Here is a 25,531-nt window from a genome sequence, read left to right on the forward strand (position 1 = left end):
TTAGCTATCCCCTTGCCCTATGTTAACGGTGAACTGTAAGTCTTTACTTCTTAGACAAGTATATGTATGGATGGATCTGTTTATTATTTGCACAGTTTTAGAATTCTTGATTACACTTTGCTTATTTTTTATTTACTTTGGTTTGGGGGTACTGGGTTATCTAGGTGCAAGGCAAGGGCCCTACCTGCTGTAGTATTGCTCTGGTGCCTGCTATATTTAATTTTTGTAAACAACCAAAGTGTTGTTCTTTAGTTTTGCTATGCTACAAATTAGAAACATGCTAATTAGAAACACTGCCTAGTTGCTGTTTTATTCCCTTTGGCATCCATTGTGTCAAGTTTCATCGCCTAGCCCATTTCTCTAGCCTGTGGCTAAGTAGTGTAAAGATGGAAGACGCATATACATTTTTCAGGTGCTTTGTCTTAAAATAAAATAGCATTTTGAATATGGAGAACATTATCTTATAGATTTATGATTTGCTGCTTGAACTGTGCAGATGAAAAAGAATAGAAACATTTTCTAAGGAGTCCACAAGATGGCACTTGCCAACCTATTTTCCTTAACTTGAGGAAATGTTGGCAATAATGTGTGAAAGACTTAAAGTATATTATAAATGCTCAAATGTAGACAAGATTTCTTAAAATTCATGTGCTTCAGTTATAATATTTTGAAGACTGCTCATTTCTAATATAATTTAGTTTTTGTTGAAAATTTAAGTTTATTTAGAAAACACATTAGATCGCTAGTCTCCAAAGGTCTGCCTCTATTTAAGTGTGAATTTTTATTTTAAAAAAGATGTATAATTTATATATCATTTCAGTATAGTTTTTTGATTAATATTAAATATAATTTAAGATGAAAATATTGGCAATTATTTTAGAAAGTACCTGTCATTAGTAATTGTTCTAAAAGAATTGTTCTGTTTGATATTTAAAAATAGGAAGTTGTAGCTAGATTATTTTGGTATTTTTATTTATGAATAAGGTCTAATTAATGGAATAGTATTGAAGTTCCACAGTAATATGAATTACACAAGACTTCTTTTATTACCCTGTCATATTTATATTTAATTCACAATTATATGAATTAAATACTATGATCAGTGTAATTAAGCTTTATTTATTTATTCATTACATTGCTGTTATGGATGGGAATGATGTAAAAATTATGTTTAGATTGGTAAAGTTGATAATTGTATATTTTGTGGAACCCTGTTCAAAATTTCAGAAAACAGCTGTGTTATATTACTACATTACTACTACTAAGTACTTAGTACTACTACTAATACAGTCATACATTACTAAGACAGAAACTGTAATTTGTACTACAATTGAGTGAGTGCAAATCAGGTGAGTCAATATTAATCTCTAGATGTGAGTTTTCTCAATTTAATCACGAAAGCATTTTTATTGATTTATTTATTTGTGTTTTTTGGGATGCCATACCCAGTGATGACCAGTGGTTACTCCTGGCTCTGTACTCAGGGATCATAGCTGGCAGGCTCAGTGGACGATATGGGTGCCAGGGATCAAACCTGGGTTACCCACTCAGATCCATTGTTAGTGTTTTAGCAATAAAGTGAGAGGCATGCTATGGATGAAAACTGTAAAGGAACTTTCATTGAAAATTAAGTCAGACTTGAAAAGTATAAAGCCAAGGGTATAACAAAATATTTTAGGCAGTTGTGAAAGTCTACATTTTCCACCATTCTTATGGAGGTTTGTGAAGAAAGACCCTATTATGTATGAAGAAAGAATCACTAAAGGTTTCTTTTTTTAGGAACAATGATTGTATGTACTGGCTGCTAAGCTTGCATACTAAACGTGTGCTTTGGGCAAGCTCCCACTGAAACCCTTCCTTTGTTCACTGCCCTTTCCTAGACCCAGGGCACAGTATTGAGTCTCACATTACCATCATTTACATCAGACCATTTGCACTGGATTACCTTTAAAAGGCTTATAAAACATAATCTCCTTAAAGTTCAGCAGTTTTCATTGAATTTAAATAAACATTGAATTTAAGCTAAATTAATTTTTGAGTCCAGGAACTTGTATAGAAACAGTGGTCAGAGAAATACGCTCTGGGAGCAGATGTGAGGGATGCAAATCCTCACACAGGTCTAATTCCTGCATTGGCCTCCCTAAACACTAAGAAGTTAAGGGGTTTTGTTTTTGGGTTTTCCTGTGCTTTTGGAACCACACTGGAACCACATTCAGCAGGGCTTAGAGATCACTCCTGATAGTGCTGATGGGGGTGAGGGGACCACCAAATGCAGAGGAAGGCGGGGAGAACATGGGTTGCCCATATGCAAAGCAAATGATTTAACCTCTGTACTATATCTCTGACCCAAGAGTGAGCATAGGTTTTTATTTTTCAACTTCTTGGGTTTTTTCCCATTTTATAAGATGAAGGTTGTGTTTTCTGAAGTGCTCGTTTCTAATTACCTTTTATTCACCTAGAATTAAATTCTAAAATATTTTGGAAATGGAAAAGTTCTGAAACAAGAAAATTTATTTCTTTTTCCTCTGTCTGTACATTTGTAGTCTACATTTCAGATCAAGTGAACATTAAAGGGCCTAAGTGGAAATGTGTTCTTTTATGGGTCATTTCTTAGAAAATACAGATATATATATATATATAAAACTATCAAGGAAAAGATTTATCATTTCAGCTGCCTGATTGATAGGCTATTTCTTTTCTTCCTGATTATATAAACTCCAAAGTTGAATTCTAAACTCATACTTCTTTTTAAAAAATATTTATTTTTGTCTTGGGATTATACTAGCTGTGCTGAGAGATCATTCCTGGTGGAACACAGGAGTCTGTATAGAGTGATGGGATCAAAACCCAGTTGGTTGTGTTTGGCACCTTAATCGCTCTATTGTCTTTCTAGCTTACCTAAGAAAACATTTCTAGAAGATTAAATTTTGGAGCTGGAGAGATAGTCCAATGGGTAGTGTTCTTCAGGGGTTCATTGCCCACATGGTCCCCTGAACATTGCCAGGAGAGATCACTGAGCAACAGAACCAAGTGTGGCCCCAAACTAACAAGCAAACAAAAAGAAATCTTTATTGTGTATCACAGTATAAGGATAAGGGCAGTGATAAGTGAGATATTAGAGATGACTTGAACCTAGATTCAGTGTTTGCAAAGTGAATTTGTCATAGGTTGGTTAGACAAAAAGTCTGTTCAGAGTCCTGCAACTTGTGGTGTAGTATCTTCAACAATAAAAAATGTAGATTAAGGGGCCAGTGAAGTGGCGCTAGAGGTAAGGTGTCTGCCTTGCAAGCGCTAGCCAAGGAAAGGACCACGGTTCGATCCCCTGGCGTCCCATATGGTTCCCCCCAAGCCAGGGGCAATTTCTGAGCGTGTAGCCAGGAGTAACCCCTGAGCATCAAACGGGTGTGGCCTGAAAAAAAAAAAACCAAAAAAAAAAAAGAAAGAAAAAAAATGTAGATTAAGGGGGCTGGAGTGGTAGCACAGCAGTAGGGCATTTGCCTTGCACACAACTGATCCAGGACAGATGTGGGTTCGATCCCTGGCATCCCATATGGTCCCCCAAGCCAGGAGTGATTTCTGAGTGCAGAGCCAGAAGTAACCCCTGAACGCTGCTGGGTTTGGCCCATAAAACAAAAACCAACCAAACAAAAAAAAGTAGATTAAGATGTAGACTTAAATGGTAAAAATTTTATTAAATTTCCAATGTGTTTTTCACTATCCTTTCAGGGGTCCTCAAACTTTTTAAACAGGGGGCCAGTTCACTATCCCTCAGACCATTGGAGGGTCTGACTATAGTAAAAACAAAACTTACGATCGAATTCTTATGCACACTGCATATATCTCATTTTGCAATGAAGAAACAAAACAGATACAAATACAATATGTGGCCCATGGGCCATAGTTTGAGGACCACTGCTTTAATTCTTATATATAAATTATTTAAAAAGATCAAAATAAAAAATGTTCCACTGGACTTAGATAATAACTAGTGATGATGATATTTATATTTATGGCAGTTTTGTGAACCTGTAACTAATTTTAAAATTGTTTTGGGGATACAATAGAAGACGGAGGAGAGCAAACAGTAGGGCAAAACATGAACAATGAATTAATCTCAGTGAAAGGTATGCTATGTTCCTATACTATTCTTTCAGTTTTTTTCCATTAAGTTAGGATATTTTAAAAATAAAATATCGAGGGGCTGGAGAGATAATACAGATATGGGGGGCAGTTGCCTTCCATGCAGCTGACCTGGTTCGATCTTCAGCATTTCTGAGCACTGTCAGTGGAGTAATGCCTAAGTCTATACCCATGAGTAACCCTTGAGAAAGGAAACTATTTCCTCCAGTTTTTGACTATCCTTTTAGAGGAAACATATATATATAATAAATATATATTTAAAAATTATTAGTTTTGCTTGTTGTTTTTTGTTCACAGTTATGCTATTGAATAATACAGGAATTTTTGTTCCCAACATTATTTTCTTAGAACTTCTTGTGCTTTAGAAAATAATATATTTTGCCAATAAAATGCAGAAATTATTGACATTGTCTATTAGGCAAGTATGTTAGAATAGTTCATACTTTTGAGTGATCTAGTTATGCCAATATGCTTCACACAATTTTTGTCATTTCTTGGGGCTTATTCATATCAAAAATTAGGGTAAGGTATTTTTAAATAATAGGCAAGTGTTTTATACTGTGAATGCAAATTTTATGATATTGTTTATTTTATGTGCATGAAACAGTCTTATATATGTTTATATTAAATATGAATGGAATTCTTTTGATTGTATTTGTGGATGTCATTATTGCTGGAAAACATTTACTATTATATTAGCATGTTTGCACTGAATTTGAAGAGTCTACAAATAAAAATTTATTAGAAAACAATTTAATTGTCACTGAGTTATAAGTTGGTTTTTGTGGTATGAATATAAGTTTGAAATGTCTTATCAATAATAAGTAATTTTCTCTTTCTGGCAGATAAAAGCTCAGGAAAATGATTCTTTGTTGCTGTCTTTTCTCTGTGCTTGATGGTAGTTTGGATTACAAAAGCATTTTTGCCCTCCAGTGCCAGTGACCTTTTGTATTCAGTTCTTAGTTCTTCACTGTCCTTGAGAGCATTCTGACAATGTTAGCTCTGCAGAGCATGCAGTCAGCACTTTAGTTATTTATATTTGGCTTTTGAGACACACCTGGTAGTGCTCAGTGTCTATTTCTGGCTCAGAATTGGGGGTAGGAGGAGGTCTCTCCAAGTGGTACCCCGCCTAGGGGACTAGATGTAACGGGAATTGATCATGGGTTCCTTTAAGCCATTTCTTGTAACCCTGCAGTAACTGTTCAAGATAAAATGCCTCCCATGAGCAACAGTGGGTGACCTGGGACCACAGTGCCCAGCATCCTTGATCGAAAGTGTGAGCTGTCACCTTGTTGGTTCAGTGAGTATCTTTGGGAGTAACCCAAGATCCCCTCCCTCCACCAGCACTACTTGGGAGGCTTATTCCTGCTAAACAAACAGACAAACAAATAAATAAAAGAAAAATGCTTATTCACAATCATAATTCACCCTCTGCTTTTTGATTAAGAAATAATATTGCTGAGCTAAATTGATAATACAACAGGCAGGGCGCTTGCCTTGTAGGCAGCTGACTCAGGTTCTATCTATGGTGCTCTGGGGACCACATGGTTTTATTCCATAAGATTCTTCCATATGATTCCTTGAGTTCTGCGAGGAGTAATTCCTGAGCTCGAGTAAAGAATAAGCCCTAAGCACTGCTGGACTTGTCATCCTCTTCCCTGGCACCAGTACTGTACTGAAACTCAACATTTCACTTCTGAAATATGATGTGATGCAGTAGGGGCTGGTGAGATAATACAGTTAGCAAATCACTTGCATTGCAAGAGATCTTGATTAAGTGAGATGGACCCAGATTTGATCCCTGAACCATAGGATTCCCCAATCACTGCCAGCATTGATTTCTGAGTGCAGAGGCAGATGGGGCCGGAGCAGTGGCATAGCAGTTTGCCTTGCATGTGGCCGACCTAGGATGGACCGCGGTTCAATCCCCTGGTGTCCCATATAGTCCCATGAGCCAAGAGTAATTTCTGAGCGCATAGCCAGGAGTAACCCCTGAGCTTCATTGGGTGTGGCCCAAAAACAAACAAAAAGAAATCATTATTTATTGCTTATAAAACTAATAAATAGGGACTGGAGATGTGGCTAAAATGACAGAGGACATGATTTGCATGTGTGTGGCCCTGGAGTAGATCCCTGGTACTGCATGGTTCCTGGGTACCTCCAGGTATATTTGCCCCCCACATTCTCACAGATCCATGTCAGGTGTAAATAGTGTGGCACTGACATCTTGGGTTGATTTTTTGTTTGGAGAGGGGAGGTGTTAAGCCACACTCAAGCTTAGGGCTCTCTCCTGACTGCTTAGTTAACACCCTGATGGTGCTCAGGGTCAGTGCTGTGGATGCACCAAGGTGACTGCATGTAAGGAAAACATTTTAACCCCTGTATTATCACTCCTGCCCTCATCTGTAGTATTAATTTTTTATATTCTTTGGGTAGATACCAAGGAGTAGAATCACTTGGTCATATTGGAGATTTCCTCCCCCCAATACTTCGTAAAGACTCTGTAAAGTCTGATCCAGACAACAGGCCCACTGAGGGGTGAATGAGAGGTTCATTTTCATTTTATTCATGTCAACTATGGTTGTTTCCTCACTTTTTAATATACCGTAGGCCAAATCTCACTGTCATTTTGATTTTAATTTCTTCAGTCTTTAGTGATGATGAACACCTTTTTGTATACCTGTGGGCCACCTGTTTATCTTTCTTGAAGTGTTTTTCAGCTCCTCTGCTCCCCTTTTTCTACCTTTTTTGTTTTGGGGCTATACCTAGTGGTCTCCAGACTTATTCTTTTATCTGAGCTCAGGCGTCACTTTTGATGGGCTTGAGGAACCATATGGGGTGCTGTGGATTCAATCCTAATTGGCTATATACAAGGCAAGACCCTTTCTGATATATTATCCTTCCAGCCCAATCCTCTCCCCGTTTTTGGTTCTTTAATTTTCTGTTGTTGAATAATGTGAGTGCTTTACATAACTTTTATATATATCTTTTGTCAGAGGTATGTAAATATTTTCTTCCATTCAGTAAGGCATAAAACATTTCAGACATAGTATTTTTGGTTTTGTTTTGAGAGCAGACAGTTTTTAGTTTAATGGAGTCCCAATCATTTATTTTTATTTTTTCTAATGGAGTTTAATCCTTGAAGATATCTCTGAATTTAGTAGCCTGGAGAGTTCTGTCAATGTGTTTTGTATTATTAATGTGTTTTATGGATTCTGTTCTGAACTGAAGTTTTTAGTCATTTTGAATTAACTTTTATGTATGGAATTGAGATAGGGATCCAATTTCAATTTATTTTTTCATGAGGCTAATCAGTTTTCTCCTGTTGAAAAAGCTTCCCTTGTACATCGTAATGTTTGCAACACATTTGTCATAAAGTTACTGTCCATAAATCTGAAGTTTTAAATCTGGGCTCTTAATTTAGTTTCTTTGGTCTGAGAGTCAGTCTTTATTTCAGTACCATAATGTCTCCCATCTCTTTTTTTTTCCTCAGCATGGTTTTGGCTATTCAGGGAGTTTTAGGTTTGATGCAACTTTTTGTGGTATTTTGTTTATATCCATAAGAATGACACTGGAATTTTGATAGAGATCGCACTCTCTGTATAATGCTTTGAATAGGATGGTCATTTTAGTGTTAATTATTAATTCCAAGTCATGATCATGGAGTATTTTTTTAATTTCTCTGTGTCATCTGCTATATATTTTTTTGTCTTTTATTTTGGGGGAGGGGGTCAAGGCTTACCCCTCAGTGCTCAGTGGCTATTCCTGGCTCTGTGCTTAGGAATTTCTCCTAGCAGTGTTCAAGGGACCATATACTGTGCTGAACTTTAGGGTTGCTGGGATGCAAGGAAAAAGCCTTAACCCCATAATATCTCTCTGTCCCTAGTTCTCTTAATAATGGCTTAAGATTTTCAATGTGCAAATTTTTCACCTCCTTTGCCAAATTGATTTGAGGTTCCTAGAATTAGTTCCCTACTGTTTTAAAGTTCAATCATAATTTTTTTTTGTTGGAGGTGTGTGGGTCACATTCAGCTATGCTTGGGGCTATTCTTGGCTTTGTGCTTGTGGATCTCCCAGTACAAGGGATCCAACCTTTGTCTTCTATATGCAAAGCCCATACTTAGCTCCATTGAGCTAAATGTATTTATTTATTATTAAGCTAAAATATTTATTTGAAAATTCCCTTCTAGTTCATATCGTATATGAATGCAACAAATTCTTGTGGCTTGATCTTAAAAGTTGGTACTTTGCTATGCTTATTGATTCAAGAATTATTTTGTTTTTTTGCATGCAGTGTTTGGGTTTCTATGTATATTATCAAGTCATCTGCAATGACTCCTTTTTCAATTTGTGCCTCTAATTTACTTCTTCTTCTTCTTTTTTTTTTTTTTTGGTTTTTGGGACACACCCGGCAGCGCTCAGACTCTATGCTCAGAAATTGCTCCTGGCAAGCTCGGGGGACCATATGGGATGCATGCTGGGATTCGAACCACCGTCCTTCTGCATGCAAGGCAAATGCCTTACCTCCATGCTATCTCTCCGGTTCCCAATTTACTTCTTTTTTAATTGTTGTGTGTGATTTCTAGGACTATGATGAGTAATGGTGAAATGGACATCGTACCTGACCTTAGAGGAAAGGCTTTCAGTTTTCCATGATGGAGTATGAAATAATTTTGTTCTGTCTCCATTTTGGTGGAAGTAAAGCAGTAGTTTTTTTTTCTTTTTTCTTTTTTTTTTTCATTTTATAGTTTTACACTTGATCTTAGCCAAAAGGCCAAGAAGTGATCATTTTATAGTTTTTAATTAAGTTGTATACAGGATAACTTTCTGCATCTTCTTAATTGTTTCTTCCTTATGTTTGCCTTTTCTTTTTCTACTTGGTGATATTTAGCTTTGTGTTCAAGAATCTTTTTGAGGTCTTTTTCCAGTGTTAGTCTAGCACTTTACTGGGATGTATGTCCACATGGACAGCTGTGCCATTTGCTTTCTCTTACTGGACTCATTCGATGTAGATGACATATTCCTTCCTGTATACCTGGGCTACTTTGCTGATTTTCTGATACTTGTAGTGGCCTTTCCATCTTGAACCTCTTCACCTTTCTCATGGACATAGATCATGATACATTATATTTCTGTCTCAGATCTTTAGAAAGTAAGGAAGACATTTAATCTTCCTGCAAATGTAGAAAGGTGCATTAAAATTCCTTTTATGGTTTTTGCTACAGTCAGAAGTCAAAAGGATTGAACTTAATTTGGTTGTTACTGCTTCTAGTGATGGTGCAGAAAGAAGAGCAGTGGTAGTTTTCTTAAAGGCCAGCGAGTTGCCTTGTAGACTCTGCAACCATAATGATGAACCATATTGATTTTGTAGTTAGTTACATTAAAAATTTGTTAGCCTAGCCTGCACTCAAAATCTTACAACTATGCATGATTTATAACTGTATTTCTGTCATTTCCAAAACACGAAGTAATGCAAATCTTCCAAAATGTTAACACATCATTTTATAATATATTAACATAAATTATTTAGTTCTTCAATATCAGTATTGATCTCATTGAAAAGTCTTGAAATATTAAATTTACAAACTCATAGTGATGGATCTGTTTCTCTAAATTCAACTTTTCCTCAAAATTTGTACTTTATGATTGGCATTAAATATTATTACCTTTGAATTTTTTTGGTAGTATTGAAGATTGAATCCAGATCCTCACACATGAAGGGCAAGTGCTCTGTCACAGTCTGTAGCTTCAGCCTCTGCCCCAGTTAATATTTTTAAAGTGATATTTAATTTTGTTCATTTTAAAGAAAATACCTCATAAATATGGCATCTGATTAGTTCGTTTGTCAGTCACTCTTTCCAGTACATATTGCTCATAAAAATTATTGCTAGTTTAGGTTTCAATGGAGATCTAGTGATTTCACATTAGCTTTTTCTCAAGTCCATCATCTTACTGACATTTGATTTCATTTGGCCTTTCTTGTTCCCTTGCTTTATTTCTCTTATTCCATGTAGGTGCGAGATCATTTAGTATTTGTCTTTATTCTTCTGATTTATTCCTCTTTGCACGACTCATAGCTCATCTGTGATGTTGTAAAAGGTGAGCATCCTTTCTTATAGCTGATTGGTACTACACTGTGTATATATGTACATTGTGACTCTTTTTTGAAGAATATTCTAGAAGGTGGTTGTAAGAGTTTGACATAGAAAGCCTCTGGAGAGAATCTAGCAGAAGAGTATCATGTTCTGACTTATGCTTTATGTGATCAGCCATAAATATTAATAAGCAGTCTTTCATCCTTTACCCAAAGCCCTTGTTAATAGATGTGTGTAGAATTTAGAATTTTCAGATTTTGGAGGATAATACAGTTCACAAATATGGTATATATTATTACACCAGCACTATCTGAGATATTACTCTAATTACATATTAATCTTTCTACAGTGAAAGAAATTAACAATGACACTCCATAGAAATAAAATTAAAAAAAGACTTCACATTTATTCAGGTGAGGTTTTTGACTTTAAATGAGTTATACAGAACTTTATGAATACTTTCAGTTTGCTGCTGAGAGAATTATAAAATGCTTCCACTTTTTAAATTTAAAATGCTTCCACTTAGAAATGAAACTAGGTGGGTCTGTACTGATACAATCCTTTCAGTTAATAGTGCTCCTTACGATCTTCATTAAGATAACTGGATCGTTGCAATGTTCATTTCAGGCTTTAAACTCAATTGGGGACAAAGGAAACCACAACCCCAGTTCCCTCATGCTCTGGGTTTTGCTCTCAAAGGAAGGAAAATAGGTGCTTATAAATTTGGAACAGAACTTTTCATTTCCAAAGACTTGGCAGCCTGTACTGTCATGTGTGCAGGCAAAACACACTTAATTAAAACATGCTGTGCATTTTATTATACCTTGGGACAGTTAGCATGTGCTTAGAATTATCCAACTCTGCTCATTTGTGGTTGACACAGTTCTGCTTCCATATCTGACTTCGCTTTCTTTCCTACAGCTGTGAGCTCTTATTCCACATTTGGCTCTGCTGCTTGTAATCTAAAGCAAGCTTCTCTATGTACTTCAGCCACTCGCCTCTCCTCTATTTTGTGACTGGTTCTCTCCCAGAGAAGCTTAGTTTAAAACAAGCAGATTTGTAAATTATCATAAGATTGGAATGTTGTAAAATTGTTTTTTTTTTCTTAAATGGGACCTTGTTCTTCCCTCTGCAAATTTCTTTTAAGGGGTAGTGTATATCTTTTTCGGGGAGAGGAGGAATAATTGTCCTTTTGAAGAAATATGAAACCCTGGGCCCGGAGAGATAGCACAGCGGCGTTTGCCTTGCAAGCAGCTGATCCTGGACCAAAGGTGGTTGGTTCGAATCCCGGTGTCCCATATGGTCCCCCGTGCCTGCCAGGAGCTATTTCTGAGCAGACAGCCAGGAGTAACCCCTGAGCACCACCGGGTGTGGCCCAAAAACCAAAAAAAAAAAAAAAAAAAAAAAAAAAAGAAATATGAAACCCTGATGTTAGACAAGACTTGAAAAGGCCCAGGATGAAGCTCAGTGTTAAAGCACATATGTATGAGCCTTGGGTTTGAGTTGGGCACCAAAAAAAAAAAATAAATAAATAAAAATGTTGCTGTTTTATGTTGTTGGCAAAATGACATAGCGACTTTCATCACTGAAAAATCTTAACTATTTTGTGAAGCTGTTATAAAAAAATAATGCACATTATAATAAACAGATTCTTTTGCATACTCTTCAAACTGAGACTCAGTTGATGGATTGTTCTTCCAAGGGCAAAGATCTAAGTGAGTCTTTGCTATAAAACGATGTCAGTATGTGAAAAATACGGGGGCTAGGAATAATTTGTGTCAAAGGATAATAAGGAGGGGCTGGAGAGATAGCACAGCGGTAAGGCGTTTGCCTTGCATGCAGAAGGATGGTGGTTTGAATCCTGGCATCCCATATGGTCCCCCGAGCCTGCTGGGAGTGATTTCTGAGCACAGTGCCAGGAGTAACCCCTGAGCGCTGCCGGGTATGACCCAAAAACCAAACCAAACCAAACCAAAACAAAACAAAACAAAAGGATAATAAGGAGAAAGATCCTGTTTTTACTGGTTCCTGTAGAAAAGAGCAAAGAGGATATATATTATGTCTGCTGAAGGGAGTTAGGTTACTGGGATAACTGAGTTACAGCTATTAAATAACTGACTAGAAAGATCTCTGCCAACAGTTTTGTTGTTTTTACCTGCAGTCCCCAGCAGGTATATCCATAGAAAGTAAAATTCTGTTGAATTTTTATGTGGTTACATTTTCTGTGTTTGTAACTTCAAGTATTAAATATTTTAAGGTTAACAATCTAAGTTGTTGAAGGAATAGAGCGATAGATAGTACAGTGTGCTTGTCTTGTACATGGCAAATCTGGATTCGATCCTCGGTATCTCATATGTACCCCAGAGTCCCACCAGGAGTGATCTTTGATCAGAGAGCCAGGAGTCAATCCTGAGCACTGTTGGGTGTGACCCCAAAACAAAACAAAAAAGAACAACTAAATTTTAAAATTTTGGAAAAACATTCATCAGATATATTATACTATGTGTGTGATGAAATGTACGGATACATATCATAGGGTTTATTTTAGGGATTAATTATAAGAACTACATATTAAATCAGTGAATTGCTTTTTAATCTTAGTTGAAATGTGAAGAAGTCAAGAAAAATTATAATATTTTGTTGAATTTTGATATGTTCAAATTTTTTCAGTAGGTTTTAGAAAATGCTTTTAAAGGCAAAATTTTACTAACTAATGAATCCAAATGGAGTCATTTGGGAATATTGAGATGTTATTGGGCTGCTTGGCAAGAGTCAGATCTCTGCTGGAAATTCTGGGGATCTATTTGAGGATATCTGTTAATATGCCAATATGTTATGGCAGCCTTACTTTTGAGTTGGGTTAAATGACCCAGATCCTGTGCATCGTCTTTTGTTTCCAAGTGTGTAGTGAAAAGATTTGAGTAAGCAGAACAGCTTCATTTGTACAGTCAGCTTGCTCTGTTGCCAGCATGGTCAGAGGAAACATTGCTGAGGTCTTTAATAAAAGACCAACCTTGAGTTTCAAATAGAAGTGGTTTCCAAGTTTGGGTCACATTTCCTTTCAGAGCTTTGATGATCCAAACAGTGGATCTATGGCAGAGTTGAGCTCTGACTTTGCAGAGTGTGAGTATGAGGAGGTCTTTGATGAATTTGCATATGTACTGGATTCTCACAATCTCAAAAGTTATTTTTTCTTTTTCTCTTTTCCTTTTATTAACAGTTCTGGGTCATTATCCTCTGAAGAATTAAAAACAATTATCTTTGGTGTTTTAGATAGTTTATTTCTGCCAGAAGTAAATCAGGACACATGAATTTTCAACTTGGAAGAATTTTAAATGACTTTGTTTTTTCTAAGGGTGAATTTGACTGACCTGATTTGGCTATAATTTTCCAGGGTACCTGGGATGGGAGTTATTTAGGAATCTAGTGTTTACATTTACTTAGAATTTTGTATACTTTTTTGAGAAATTTCATGTTTATTGTGAAGTTTTGTTTTCCAGGAAATACTTATTTTAGAGTAAGAATTTTTATTGATTTCTTTGTGACTTTTTCAAATATTAACAATAAGGATTGGTATTTATTGCAAATTTTATGCCGTGTTCCTTTAAAAGGTTCTTTTATAATAAAACAGAATTGTATGTCCCAAGTCTCTCATTATTTTGGTATGCCAAGATTTGGTATAGAAACAGATCAGCCACAGGTGAAGGAATTACCCATCATGCCTTGCATATTCTGGTTAAAGCAGGAATGTGGATTTCTTTCTAGTTGGATGAATATGAATCTGTTTTTCTTTTTCTTTTTTTTTTTTAAGGGGGTGGGGGCAGGGTACTGGCTGGTACTCAGGGCCCACTCCTGGCTTGGTGCTCTTAATTTATTTTAAAAGAAATAAATGCCCTTTCCATATAAACAACACTTTATATATATATATATATATATATATATATATATATATATATCAAAGGAGTTGATTTTCAAGCCAGTCAGTCTGAAACAAGTGTTTTTTTTTTTTTTTTTTTTTGGTTTTTGGGTCACACCTGGCAGTGCTCAGGGGTTATTCCTGGCTCCAGGCTCAGAAATTGCTCCTGGCAGGCACAGGGGACCATATGGGGCGCCGGGATTCGAACCGATGACCTCCTGCATGAAAGGCAAACGCCTTACCTCTATGCTATCTCTCCGGCCCCTGAAACAAGTGTTTTTTAAATGCTTATCAACAAGGACCAGAGAAATAGTACAATAGGTAAGGTGCTTGTCCTTGCATACAGTCAGCCCAGCTGACACAGATCCCTGAGTGCTGCCAGGATCATTCCTAAGCACAGAGCCCAAAGCTGCCCCTGAAGAACATCAGTTTGTACCTTCACCAAAGACCTTTCTCTGAATGAAATAGTCTATCCTGAAATCCCTTTAAAAAAGCCAGAAAAAGTTAAATTACATAGTATAAATAAATACATAGTAAGTATTTATACACAATATCAGTCTAAATCTTAATTGAAAGCATGATATGGAAACAATGATACAGAAAAATAAGTAATAAAAAGAACAAACAGGTAATTTTTAAATAATCATGTGAAGTGCATCTGTTGATATTTTAGATATAAATAGAATCTAATTGGATAGAGCATAAAGATGTTTTAATCTAAATGGGAATTAGTGTATTTATAAATAAACTTAATCCTGTCTAATCAATAAAAAACCACCTGAGCACTTATAATGGCTTTGCTATTGTGAACTATATCTAGTATACAAAGATAGTATCCGAGATATAGGATATTTAAATTTTTTTATTTTGATTTTTGGGCCACACCAGGTGACGCGCAGGGCTTACTCCTGACTATGAGCTCAGAAATTGCTCCTGGCTTGGGGGACCATATGGGACACCAGGGAATCGAACTGCAATTTGTCCTAGGTCAACTACATGCAAGGCAAATGCCCTACTGCTGTGCCACCATTCGGCCCCAGGATATTTAAAATTTTACTAGAATGTTTAAAAATCATTACCTAAGGGTGTAGCTGTATTTCCAAGTTTTCAACATTTAAAGAAAAAAAATGAATGCTGGAAATATTAATATTTAGAGATAGAAGTAGTTCAAAAGAAAATTACAAGCAAAACTATTTAACACAAAATATTATCTAAGATTTGAAGACTGGGTATTAAGTGCATACTTTCATACCTTCAACCCAAGTTCTGATCCTGGTACCACAAATGTTCTGAGAATTCTAGAGGTCACTCCTGAGCATAGGAATAGCTCCAGAGCACTGCTGGGTGAGGCTCCCAAACAAAAAAAAAACAAACATCCTTCCCCATGATCTATTTAAAAATTAAAAATAATTAAAAGCAAGGAAGAAATTATATAACCATTTTTCATAAACATGATGAAATATTTGCAATTTAAGATTTCCTGAACTCATAACTCAAATAGTGAACCAGAATTGAAAGCAAATTTCGTTAAGAAACTGTTCTTGTTTCTATAATGAATGCTTGTCATTTTGCAGATACAATTACAAGAAGGAGAAGTAGATTGAAGACCTCCAGAGAGTCTGATGAAAAATTTAAAAAAAAAAAAAAAAAAAACAACTTAGAAAAGATGGTGCTTTATTATGTGTTAATTTGCCGTAAAGTTTATAGTTGATTCCTAAACCTTTCAGACTGTTAGTTTAGTTTTTGTTTCGAAATTATCTGGTCCCAAGCAAAAAATGTAAGGTGTAATTTTAGAAATAAGAGCTGGGGGTGGGGGGCAGAGAACTAGTACATGGGTGAGGTACTGGACTTCCTACAACCTATTTGGGTTCAATCGCTGGCACCATATGTGATCTCCTGAGACCTCCTGGAGTGCAGAGCCAGGAGTAAACTCTTGAGGATTGCTGGATGTGGCCCCCAAACAAAATAAAAACAAACAAAAAGCCTAGAATGTGACTCAGAACATGTGCCTTTCAAATCTTTGCCAAACTCATGTTTTGTTTGGAAAATCTACTTTATGAGGCAATAAATACATTACAATTAGTTAGGCCTGGGAACAGCTCATTAGTAGGTCACCTTTCTATCAGACTTGGGGCCATGAAAGCTCTCTGCCAGCACTGTGTCTTCTGCAGGTCACACCCAAAGGTTGTGAACACAGCCAGGCAAGCACTGCATCTACAGTGTGTGAGTACATTACCAAGTGTGTACTGTGTGCATATTTGTACACACATGTGTGCACCTATGTCATTGCAGCAATGTGGGAAGTGGGAAAATGTATCGAGTCATTTCAAATGGCATCTTGTTTTTCAGCACCAGGTCCTGACCAGTACAAATTCATAGAAATTTCCTGCTGTGAGAAAGTTACTGCCACCTTTTGCATGGTACACCAGGATGCCACTATTAATAACCACTGATATATAAATATACAAATATTTTTGGTTTTCAGGACATATCCTGGTGTTCTCGGGGCACATTCCTGACTCTGTGCTTAGGGATTCCTCCTGGCAGGACATGTAGAACCATTTGGGGTGCTGGGGATCTAACTCATGTTGGCCACATGCAAAAGAAGTATCTTACTTGCTGTACTATCTTTATTTTATTTTATTTTTTCCGTATTCTTTTCTCTTTTTTAATTATTTAATCACTGTGGTTACAAGGTTGTTCATAATACAGTTGGTAATTTTTCACAAATACGAAGTTATTCGTGATTGAGTTTCAGTCATATAATAAACAATACCATTCACCAGTGCACATTTCTGGCAACCAAAGTCCCTAGTTTCCCTCCCATCCTTCCTCGCCTGCTTATCAGGCAGATATCTTTCTTCTGTCTGTCTGTCTGTCTGTCTGTCTCCCTTATTCTCTCTTCCTACTTTTCTTTTTCCTCCTTTTATGCACTGGTTTGTAATATTGTTACTGAGAAGGTATCATGACTATCACGTTTTCTCCTTTCAGTATGCAGTTCTTGTCAGAGTAATCATTTCCAGCTATCATTGTCACAGTGGTCCCTTCTCTGCACTAACAGCACTCCTCTGCTATTTGATAGGATGCTTCCTACCAAGGATTGGTACTCCTGACCCTCTTCCCTATTATCTCTAGATTTTCTATCTTTCTGATCCCTACTTTGTTTTAAATAACCATGACTATTTAAAAATAACCATTCTAAGTTCTTTATTGGCTTGAAGGCATTAGTGACACCTGGACTATGCTGGTTGCTCTTCCCCTAGAAGTGACTGGGGTGTTGTGTGTATTTTTAAAAATCGAATCTCTCTGAGATACAAAGTTCAAGTTTGTTTATAATGAAGTTTTAGTCCATCCCTTCTGCAGTATCCAGTTCTTTCCACCATTATGGCAGACACTCTTTTTTTTTTTTTTTTTTTTTAGGCACTGGTTAGCAATACTGTTGCTGAAAGGGATCATGCATATCACTTTATCTCCTTTCAGCACCCAGTTCTTGTCCAGAATGTTCACTTTCCACTATCATTGCCATAGTGGACCCTTCTCTTGTAAAGGAAGTTTCCCCTGAGTTTGCTGACTGCCCTGATCACCTACCCCCCTTCACAATTCTGGGAACTTAAGTTTCCCCTGAGTTCCCTGACTGCCCTCATCACCTACCCCCCTTCACAATTGTGGGAACTTGTAGACCCAGTTACAGTTCAACTTTCTTTCTGTTCTGACATGGTTCTAACCTGGTCATGTTAACCCTGTAAGCTTGCACCTGCACCTTGCAAAAATGTGATTGAGCAAATGCCAAATATCATGTACTTCCTAAAGCAAATCAATCTACTGTAACTTTCTATTGTTTGAAATGCTATATACAGCTTGTAAGCTCATGGCTTGGGGCTGGCAGTTTCTGGCTTATGCTGGATTCTAGCGAAGCCCCTGCATATGCTTGTAAGAAAATAAACCCCCTGCTTTTGCATGAGACTGTGGTCTTGGTGTCTTTGAACGGCGCATCATTCACCTGGACTTAACACTCTGATCAAACCACCCTCCCTCAATTTTGGCAAGCTTCTACTAAGCTTGTATTCCATTGTGTATATGTACCAAAGTATTTTTTTAATACACTCTTATGTTCTTGGGCACTTGGATTGTTTCCAGATTTTGGTTATTGTGAATAGTGCTACAATGCTTTTTCTGCATTATGTTTTGGGCCAATAGGGTACATTTCCAGGAGTGGAATTTCTGGGTCAAATAGAATCTCAAGTCCTAGTTTTTAGAGAAATGTCCATATTGTTTTTCCAAAAGGGTGAACCAGTTGACATTTCCACCATCAGTAAATGAGGGTTCCTTTTCACCTGTATTCATGTCAACATTGGTTGGCTTTGAACTTTGTCTTGAGTGCTCGTCTCTTTTGTATGAGTTGATTTCTTATTATCTTGTTTTGCATTTCCTCGATGTTTAGTGATAAAGAGCATTTATTCATGTACTTCTTGGCCATTTGGATTTCTTCTTAGAAGGTGGTTTTCTGATGAGCAGCTGGCAGGCATTAAGGGAAGTTCTTGGTACCTCTAGCCAAAGCAGAACTTAGATACTGCTGTTTATTGATCTATGATAACATCCTTTCAATAAGCTGAAATGACTGTGAGCAGCTAAAAGACCATGTGGTGGGGCCAGAGTGAAAACAGCAAGTAGGGCACTTGCCTTGCACACAGCTAACCCGAGTTTGATCCGCAGCATCCCATATGGTCCCTCACCCCCCCCTTACCCCCACAGATTGCCAGGAGTGATTTCTGAGTGCAGAGCCAGGAGTAACCCCTGAGCGCTGCAGGTGTGGCCCAGAAACAAACAAAAAGAAATGTGGTTTTATTTCTTCTCTGGATTAACTTGCATGTCTTTTATATTACATAATTACTTCATATCCCAATACCCCACAAACTAAAATAAAATGCCAAACCCTGGAACAGCTTCAGTGTGCCCTGGAGGCCGAAGTGAGAGATTGGTACCATTTGCCTTTGTTGGGTAAGAATCCTTCTTCCATAACCAAACTAGAAGTTCCCTGTACTCATAGAGCAGCAACTATTATAGGTGTTTTTCTGCCTTCTCTTAAAAGTAGAACTTCATTTGGATTTTGACTTTCTTCTATGGTCATTGTTAACCAAAATCTGAGAAATCTGAGATTGGGATAATGTTTCAGGCTGTATTATCACTCTGGCAAACCAACTTTTCATATTTTTAAATTAGGGTCCACATCTGTTCTGGGGGGTGGGTAGCTCTGCTCTACTACTTAAGCCACATCCCCAGCCCCAGTAATTAATTTACTTACTAACGTATATCTTGCTATCATACTTTCCTATGCAGAATCATGCAAACTCTGTGTGTGTGTGTGTGTGTGTGTGTATGTGTGTGTGTTTATGTTAGAGAGAGGGAGAGAGAGATATTTAGGTCATGTTTCATCTTAACTTTATCTAGGCAAGTTCACCTGAGTTAACAGTTTTTCCAAAAAATTGCTCATCCATGTAAATCATTCCTCATTATGTATGAGCCTTTATTTGAAATTTGCTTACTTTTAGTGTGGGTTGGTAAGCCTAGAATGAGTAGTGGTAAGCCTAGAATGAGTAGGGGTGATCCTCTGACAGTTTTGCCCTCTGTGTAGAGCAGGAGTGTCTCTGGTCCTCCTGTTCCTAGCAGAGGTGGATGAAACAGGCTCTACCTCCTGTTTTGGCTCTCCTGTTGTAAGCAGTGGAGCAATCTACTCAGTGTTCAAAATGGCTCCAAACATAATGCTGAAATGATGGGTTTCTTTGTTTAATTTTTGCAGGGTGTGTGGAGGATATGGTGCTCAGGGAACTTGGGCCCCATTCCTGTTGATACTTGACCAATGGGGCCAGGTTGTTCAGTGCTGCACCCTGAGGTGCTAAACACTCCCTGCAGTGCTGAGAGCACTAGGGTGATATCCAGCAGTACTTAGGGACCAAGTGGTACCAGAAATTCAATCCAGGATTCCCTTGTGCAAACTAAGTGCTCAGACCATTGAGCTCTCTCCCTGACCCAACCCCTGAAACAGGTCTCTAAACAGAAACCTAAATAACTTAATATTGAATACTGACTGATACTTTGAGCTGGGCCACAGAGGAACCCACCTTGTGTCTCTGGAAGCATTTGGTATTCATGACTCAGTGTTCATGGTGCGTACTTTGAAAACCTACTATGTTCAGGCCTACTATGAGAAAGAGGGGCAAATCGGCTGTCTGCTGACCTACTACATTATTCACTTACCAAGGAACTTTATTTCTTTTCACATCGGATTTTTTAGTTGATTGTTTTTGGGTTTTGGGCTACACCCAGTGTTACTTAGGGATTATGCCTGGCTATGCACTCAGGAATCACTCCTGGTAGTGCTTGGGGGACCATATGCCAGGGATCTAACTCAGGTTGGCTAAATGCAAGGCAAGTGCTATACCTTTTGTACAAACTCTCCACCTCCTCACATAAGCTTATTTGAATATTTCCTCTGGATTTCTGACAAGATCTAGCATTTTATTTTTGTGATCTTTCACACATAGCTTACTGTAAACCTTTAACTCAGTATTTGTGTGGTTTATAAGTGAGGTAACTATACTTCAAAACCATGAAAATTGGCACTTCTGTAAGCATGTGACCCAAATTAATAAATAGAAAGAAAAATATGTTTGCTGAGAAGTTGGGGTAAGGAGAAAGAGGGAACCTTGGGTCATTGGTGGAGGGATGCTGAAACTGGTGGTGGATATGGTGTTATAACACTACCTGAAACTCTGTTATTAAAAACTTTATAGATCATGGTGTCTAAATTAAAAAATATATACACATATACACAAATGCACACACATATGTGTGTATATATACAGAATTTATAAAGAACATCATGAATAATGACATTGTATTTTAAAGAATGGAGCTAAATTTTAATTTTGTTTATTTGTGGGCTGTACCTGGTGGTCCTCAGGACTTACTCCTCACTTTGTGTTAGGGGATCACTCCTGGCATTACTCAGGGTACCGTATGTGGTAGTAGGAATCAAATCAGTTGTGTGCAAGGCAAATGCCTTAATCCTTGTAATATTTACCTGAACCTAGTTTAAAAAAAAAAACAGGTCACATCAACAGCTCTGGGAGATGATGCCACTAATGGGCACTGTCTGGTGACCTTTTCTTGTGCTGGAGATCGAACTCAGAGCCTTTCGCATGCAAGTCTCCATCATTTGAGCTATTTAGTTCCCTTGCCTCTGGAATTAAATATTTAGTTGACTGGCAGGTGCTAAATTTGGTTTTCTCAATAAAATTTCCAGGAATTTCCTTACTTCCTTAGAGACCAAGACTTTGGATCAAATTCCTTAATTGTTTCATGGTGGTTGCCAACAGGGTTAGTTGATGCAGCTGGTACACCTTCCATATCAAATTGCTGTGGCCACTGATCTGGCTTCCTGACAGTATTCTCCCTCACAAGCACTTACTGATGAGAAACCGGACTATACAGCCACACCCCCTTTTCTGGTCCCCATCCCTTCCACCTCCTTCTGGTGATTATTTTTCTAGCTCTTTCTATGGTCTTTTTACTTCTCCTACATCAGCTCAGGCAGAGTGTGAGGAAATGGATTTGTGCAGCAGGTGTTCACCTCATGTTCTTTGTGACTCCCTCGACACCCTCTTCCATCCAAATATTTCTCATTTTGGAGTTTTGATTGTTCCAGTGTGTGAAGCGAATAAGACCTTTTGTACAAGGTACATGCTGCACAAAATCCCCATATGTGATGGGAGAAAATAAAAATACATTCCTGAGATTTAAAGTTGTTCTCTGGTCAGCTTGACTAACCAAAAAAAAAAAAGTGCTATATATTTCAAAGATATTTTAAGTGAAATAATCAGAATTAAAGCCCAAAGAAACAAGGACCGGATTACTATGACTTCAGTGAACTGTAAGCAGTGAACCAGCAGTAGAAATTAAGCTTGATGTTACTATCCCATAAATGGTTAAGTAAATAAAGTAATTTGAACATTGTTGTGGGAAAGTAAAGAATGAAGCTAAATGATCTCTGAGTGCCCTTGAGTGCCAATCACAATGCCCAGGACAGACCTCAGTTAGATGTGTTAAATGATTATGATTAAAATATCTGATTAAAAATGGACATTTTCAGTGATGTTAATGGGATGTTTATTCTTTCAGATACAGATGAATATAGACCTCCTGTTTGGAAATCTTACTGTAAGTATAAAAATAACTTTAAGTTGGGTGGTTATTGTGCTTTCTAAGTAATATTACATTTTAAAGCAATCAGTTATAGATTCTTTCCATCTTATATTTATTATTGAGAAGCTAATTAAGAGCAGGGATTGTTATTTAGTCACAGAGAAGTGAATATGGGGCAACAGGAGTGCTTCCCAAAGCATGTTGCTTGGCTGCATTGCTGGAATGTGGCTCATCTCTGAGTTTGTATGGAATTCTGAAGTGTGCAACTTGAGATAGTGATTGAAAATGACTCTTGGGGCCGGCGAGGTGGCGCTAGAGGTAAGGTGTCTGCCTTGCAAGCTCTAGCCAAGGAAGGACTGAAGTTCGATCCCCCGGCATCCCATATGGTCTCCCCCAAGCCAGGGGCAATTTCTGAGCACTTAGCCAGGAGTAACCCCTGAGCATCAAATGGATGTGGCCCGAAAAAAAAAAAAAAAAAAAAGAAAGAAAATGACTCTTAAAGCCAATTCAAAGAAAAGCTAGCTATGAATTCAAATAGCTGGGCCTGGGGAGATAGTACAGTGGGTAAGCCAGTTGCCTTTAATGTGTCTCACTTGGATTTGATCCACAGCACCCCACAAAGTACCCAAAGCCCCTATCAGGAGTGATTCCTAAGTGCAGAGGTGTAAGACCTGAGCACTGTTGGGTGTAGCCCCTAAACAAAACAACAACAAAATAATTTAGCTAATTACTCTAAAACTCATTTCTCACATTAAAAAAGGAATGTATAAGGGGTGAATATTGAGAAGCTATCTTAATAAATGAGTGAAAGGGGCCAAAGCAAACTGTCTGTTTTATGGAAACTGCTTTTCCAAATGTTAACTTTTTTAAATTTTATATTGGGCTTTATAAAGTTTGCATTAGGAGATATATATATATATATGAAGTAATCTAAATTCTTAGCTTTTATTTTCTTCCTGTTACCTAGAAAATTTTTATTTCATCAAGTAAAAGATACTTAATATAGTCAAAGTAGTTTTTAAAAAGCTATGCATGCATTATTGGCAAAAACAAGTACTGTATGTTTTGGCTTGTTCATAGAATTGAATAAACAGACTATGAAACCTGTACTTCAAGTGCTTTAAATGCATACTATTAACATTTTGGTACATGGTTTATCTGTTAAGCTGGATCTTGATATTTTTAAGTTGCTGAAATTTGCTGACTGAAGGAACAATAATTTCAATTGCTGTTGGTTTTATGTTACCAGAACGACAGATAGTTTTATTTTAATAGGTTGCTACTTTGGGCTAATTATAGCATGCAAGATGTGAACAGATCTAGAAATATTTCCATAGATGTTTTCTACCCTCAGTCCTCCTGCTCTGTTGCCTTTTGTTTCTGGGGAGTGTAGTGCTCAGAATGTATAAAAATGACTAATCTTTACCTACCAAAGATTTTATATCATAATCTCATTGACTAGATGCCTATTAAAATTTATTCTCTGTAGTTTTCAGATTTTCAGTTTATTTTTGTTTCCTTTTGCTCTGATTTACGCCTTGCATATTTTTAAATATAAGAACATTATGAAACCTCAGAATGTTATTGAATCTTAGTGGTGATTTTTTTTCCTCTAGGAGAATGCTAAGCACCAAGAATAGTGTATGTAGTTTGTCTTTTCTGTGTTTTCAGATTCTTACACTAGCTAGCATTTGTCTTAGGAAGCAGTATATTTCTCTTGTGTGTGATAATACCACTCCTCAGTTTTACAGTTTCTGTTAGTGACTTAAATGGTTGAGCAACCCAACACCATCATTCATTTTATTACTGAAAACATGGAGGGAGTCATTAGGATAGAGTTTCACTTTTCTGATTGCAAATGAAAAATATTTCCAAATCAAGAAAATTTTGTGTTTAGATCATTGAGGCTAATAGGAAAGAATTATTTAAAAGATTAAAATGGTCATTTGAGTTTTTCTTCTAAAATCTTGCCTTCCAATAACTGGTTATGTGCAAAATTTAGCTCAGAAAACACATATAAAAGTTTAAGCCTGACATTGAAGTAATTGTTAAACTGCTCCCATAGATTGTTAAATGCATTCTTAGATTAATATTGCTATATGGGATAGTCAAGTGGATCAGACACTTTGCCCCTGCACTTATGTGACCCAGATTTGATCCCTGGCATCCCGTATGGGACCAGGCACTGCCAGATGTGATCCCAAAACAAGCAAACAGAAATTGTAAGCTGAATTTTGTTGTTGTTTATTACTTTTATCTTTGTCACTTTCAGACACTTTGTCACCTATTTATCTACATACAAATAACTTTTAATAAGATACTTACTAATGCTAATTCAAGTAGTTCATCTGTCCAGAACTTTTCCATTTTTATAGGAAAAATACTAAAGATTAATAAACCCTTAATAGCCTTTAGTTTTTTCAATAGTCAGGAAATTTAAGTAAAGGTACGTTAGGCCTACCTATTCCTTAATAATTGAATCACGGAATTGTTTTTTAATTTCAGATCAGACCTATGTACACTTTGCCCAGAGTTGATACTTGTTAATAAACTCCTGTGGCAATTTTGGGGGCTGACAATGCATAATGATTCCATCATCTTCTCTGTATATGACTTCTGTTTTTGTATCAATTTTTTTCCTGCAGAATGGTAATACAATATACAGGGATTGAGTTTTTAAAAACTGAGGAGTATTATGTAAGATGCTGAAAGCAGAACTGAAAGTATTTAGAATGTCTAATTACTGATGTGTAGTCTGTATGATTACTTTAAGACTAAAAGGCATATTTTAATTTTAATGCCAAGTGTCATGACTGTAAGTTTTATTTTTCCAGTCACTTGACTTTCTTCCTGTTACAAAAACACTAAAATTTTTTTTTCTATCACAAGAACACAGATTTCTTCCCTGTCCTTAGAATCACGGGGTGAGACAGTTTTTCACAATGATTTTTATAAGAAATGTGTTTTACCCATAGTCTATTTTGTACTTCCCAATTTTGGTAGTGATCAGGGGACCATATGGGATGCTGGAGATCAAATGCAGGTCAGCCTCATGCAAGGCAAGCGCCCTACTCTTTGGACTATATCTGGCCCTCCAACTTGATTTCTGAAATTGAACAGTGTATTTATTTCTGTGACTGAGAATTTTATAGATGCTATTAAATCATCAGCAAATTGT

General features: G+C 37.0%; 1 protein-coding gene across 2 annotated transcripts in view; it reads left to right on the forward strand.

The window, feature by feature from the left end:
- CHN1 (chimerin 1) overlaps positions 1 to 25,531 on the forward strand; it is a 191,336-nt gene that overhangs the window by 19,714 nt on the left and 146,091 nt on the right. For both annotated transcript variants that reach the window (XM_049773443.1, XM_049773444.1), the window contains exon 2: positions 22,330 to 22,368. In XM_049773443.1, coding sequence (XP_049629400.1) covers positions 22,330 to 22,368 — 39 coding nt within the window. The remainder of the gene's footprint in view (positions 1 to 22,329; positions 22,369 to 25,531) is intronic.

The sequence above is a fragment of the Suncus etruscus genome, chromosome 5 (genome assembly GCF_024139225.1).
Source record: "Suncus etruscus isolate mSunEtr1 chromosome 5, mSunEtr1.pri.cur, whole genome shotgun sequence".
NCBI lineage: Eukaryota > Metazoa > Chordata > Mammalia > Eulipotyphla > Soricidae > Suncus > Suncus etruscus.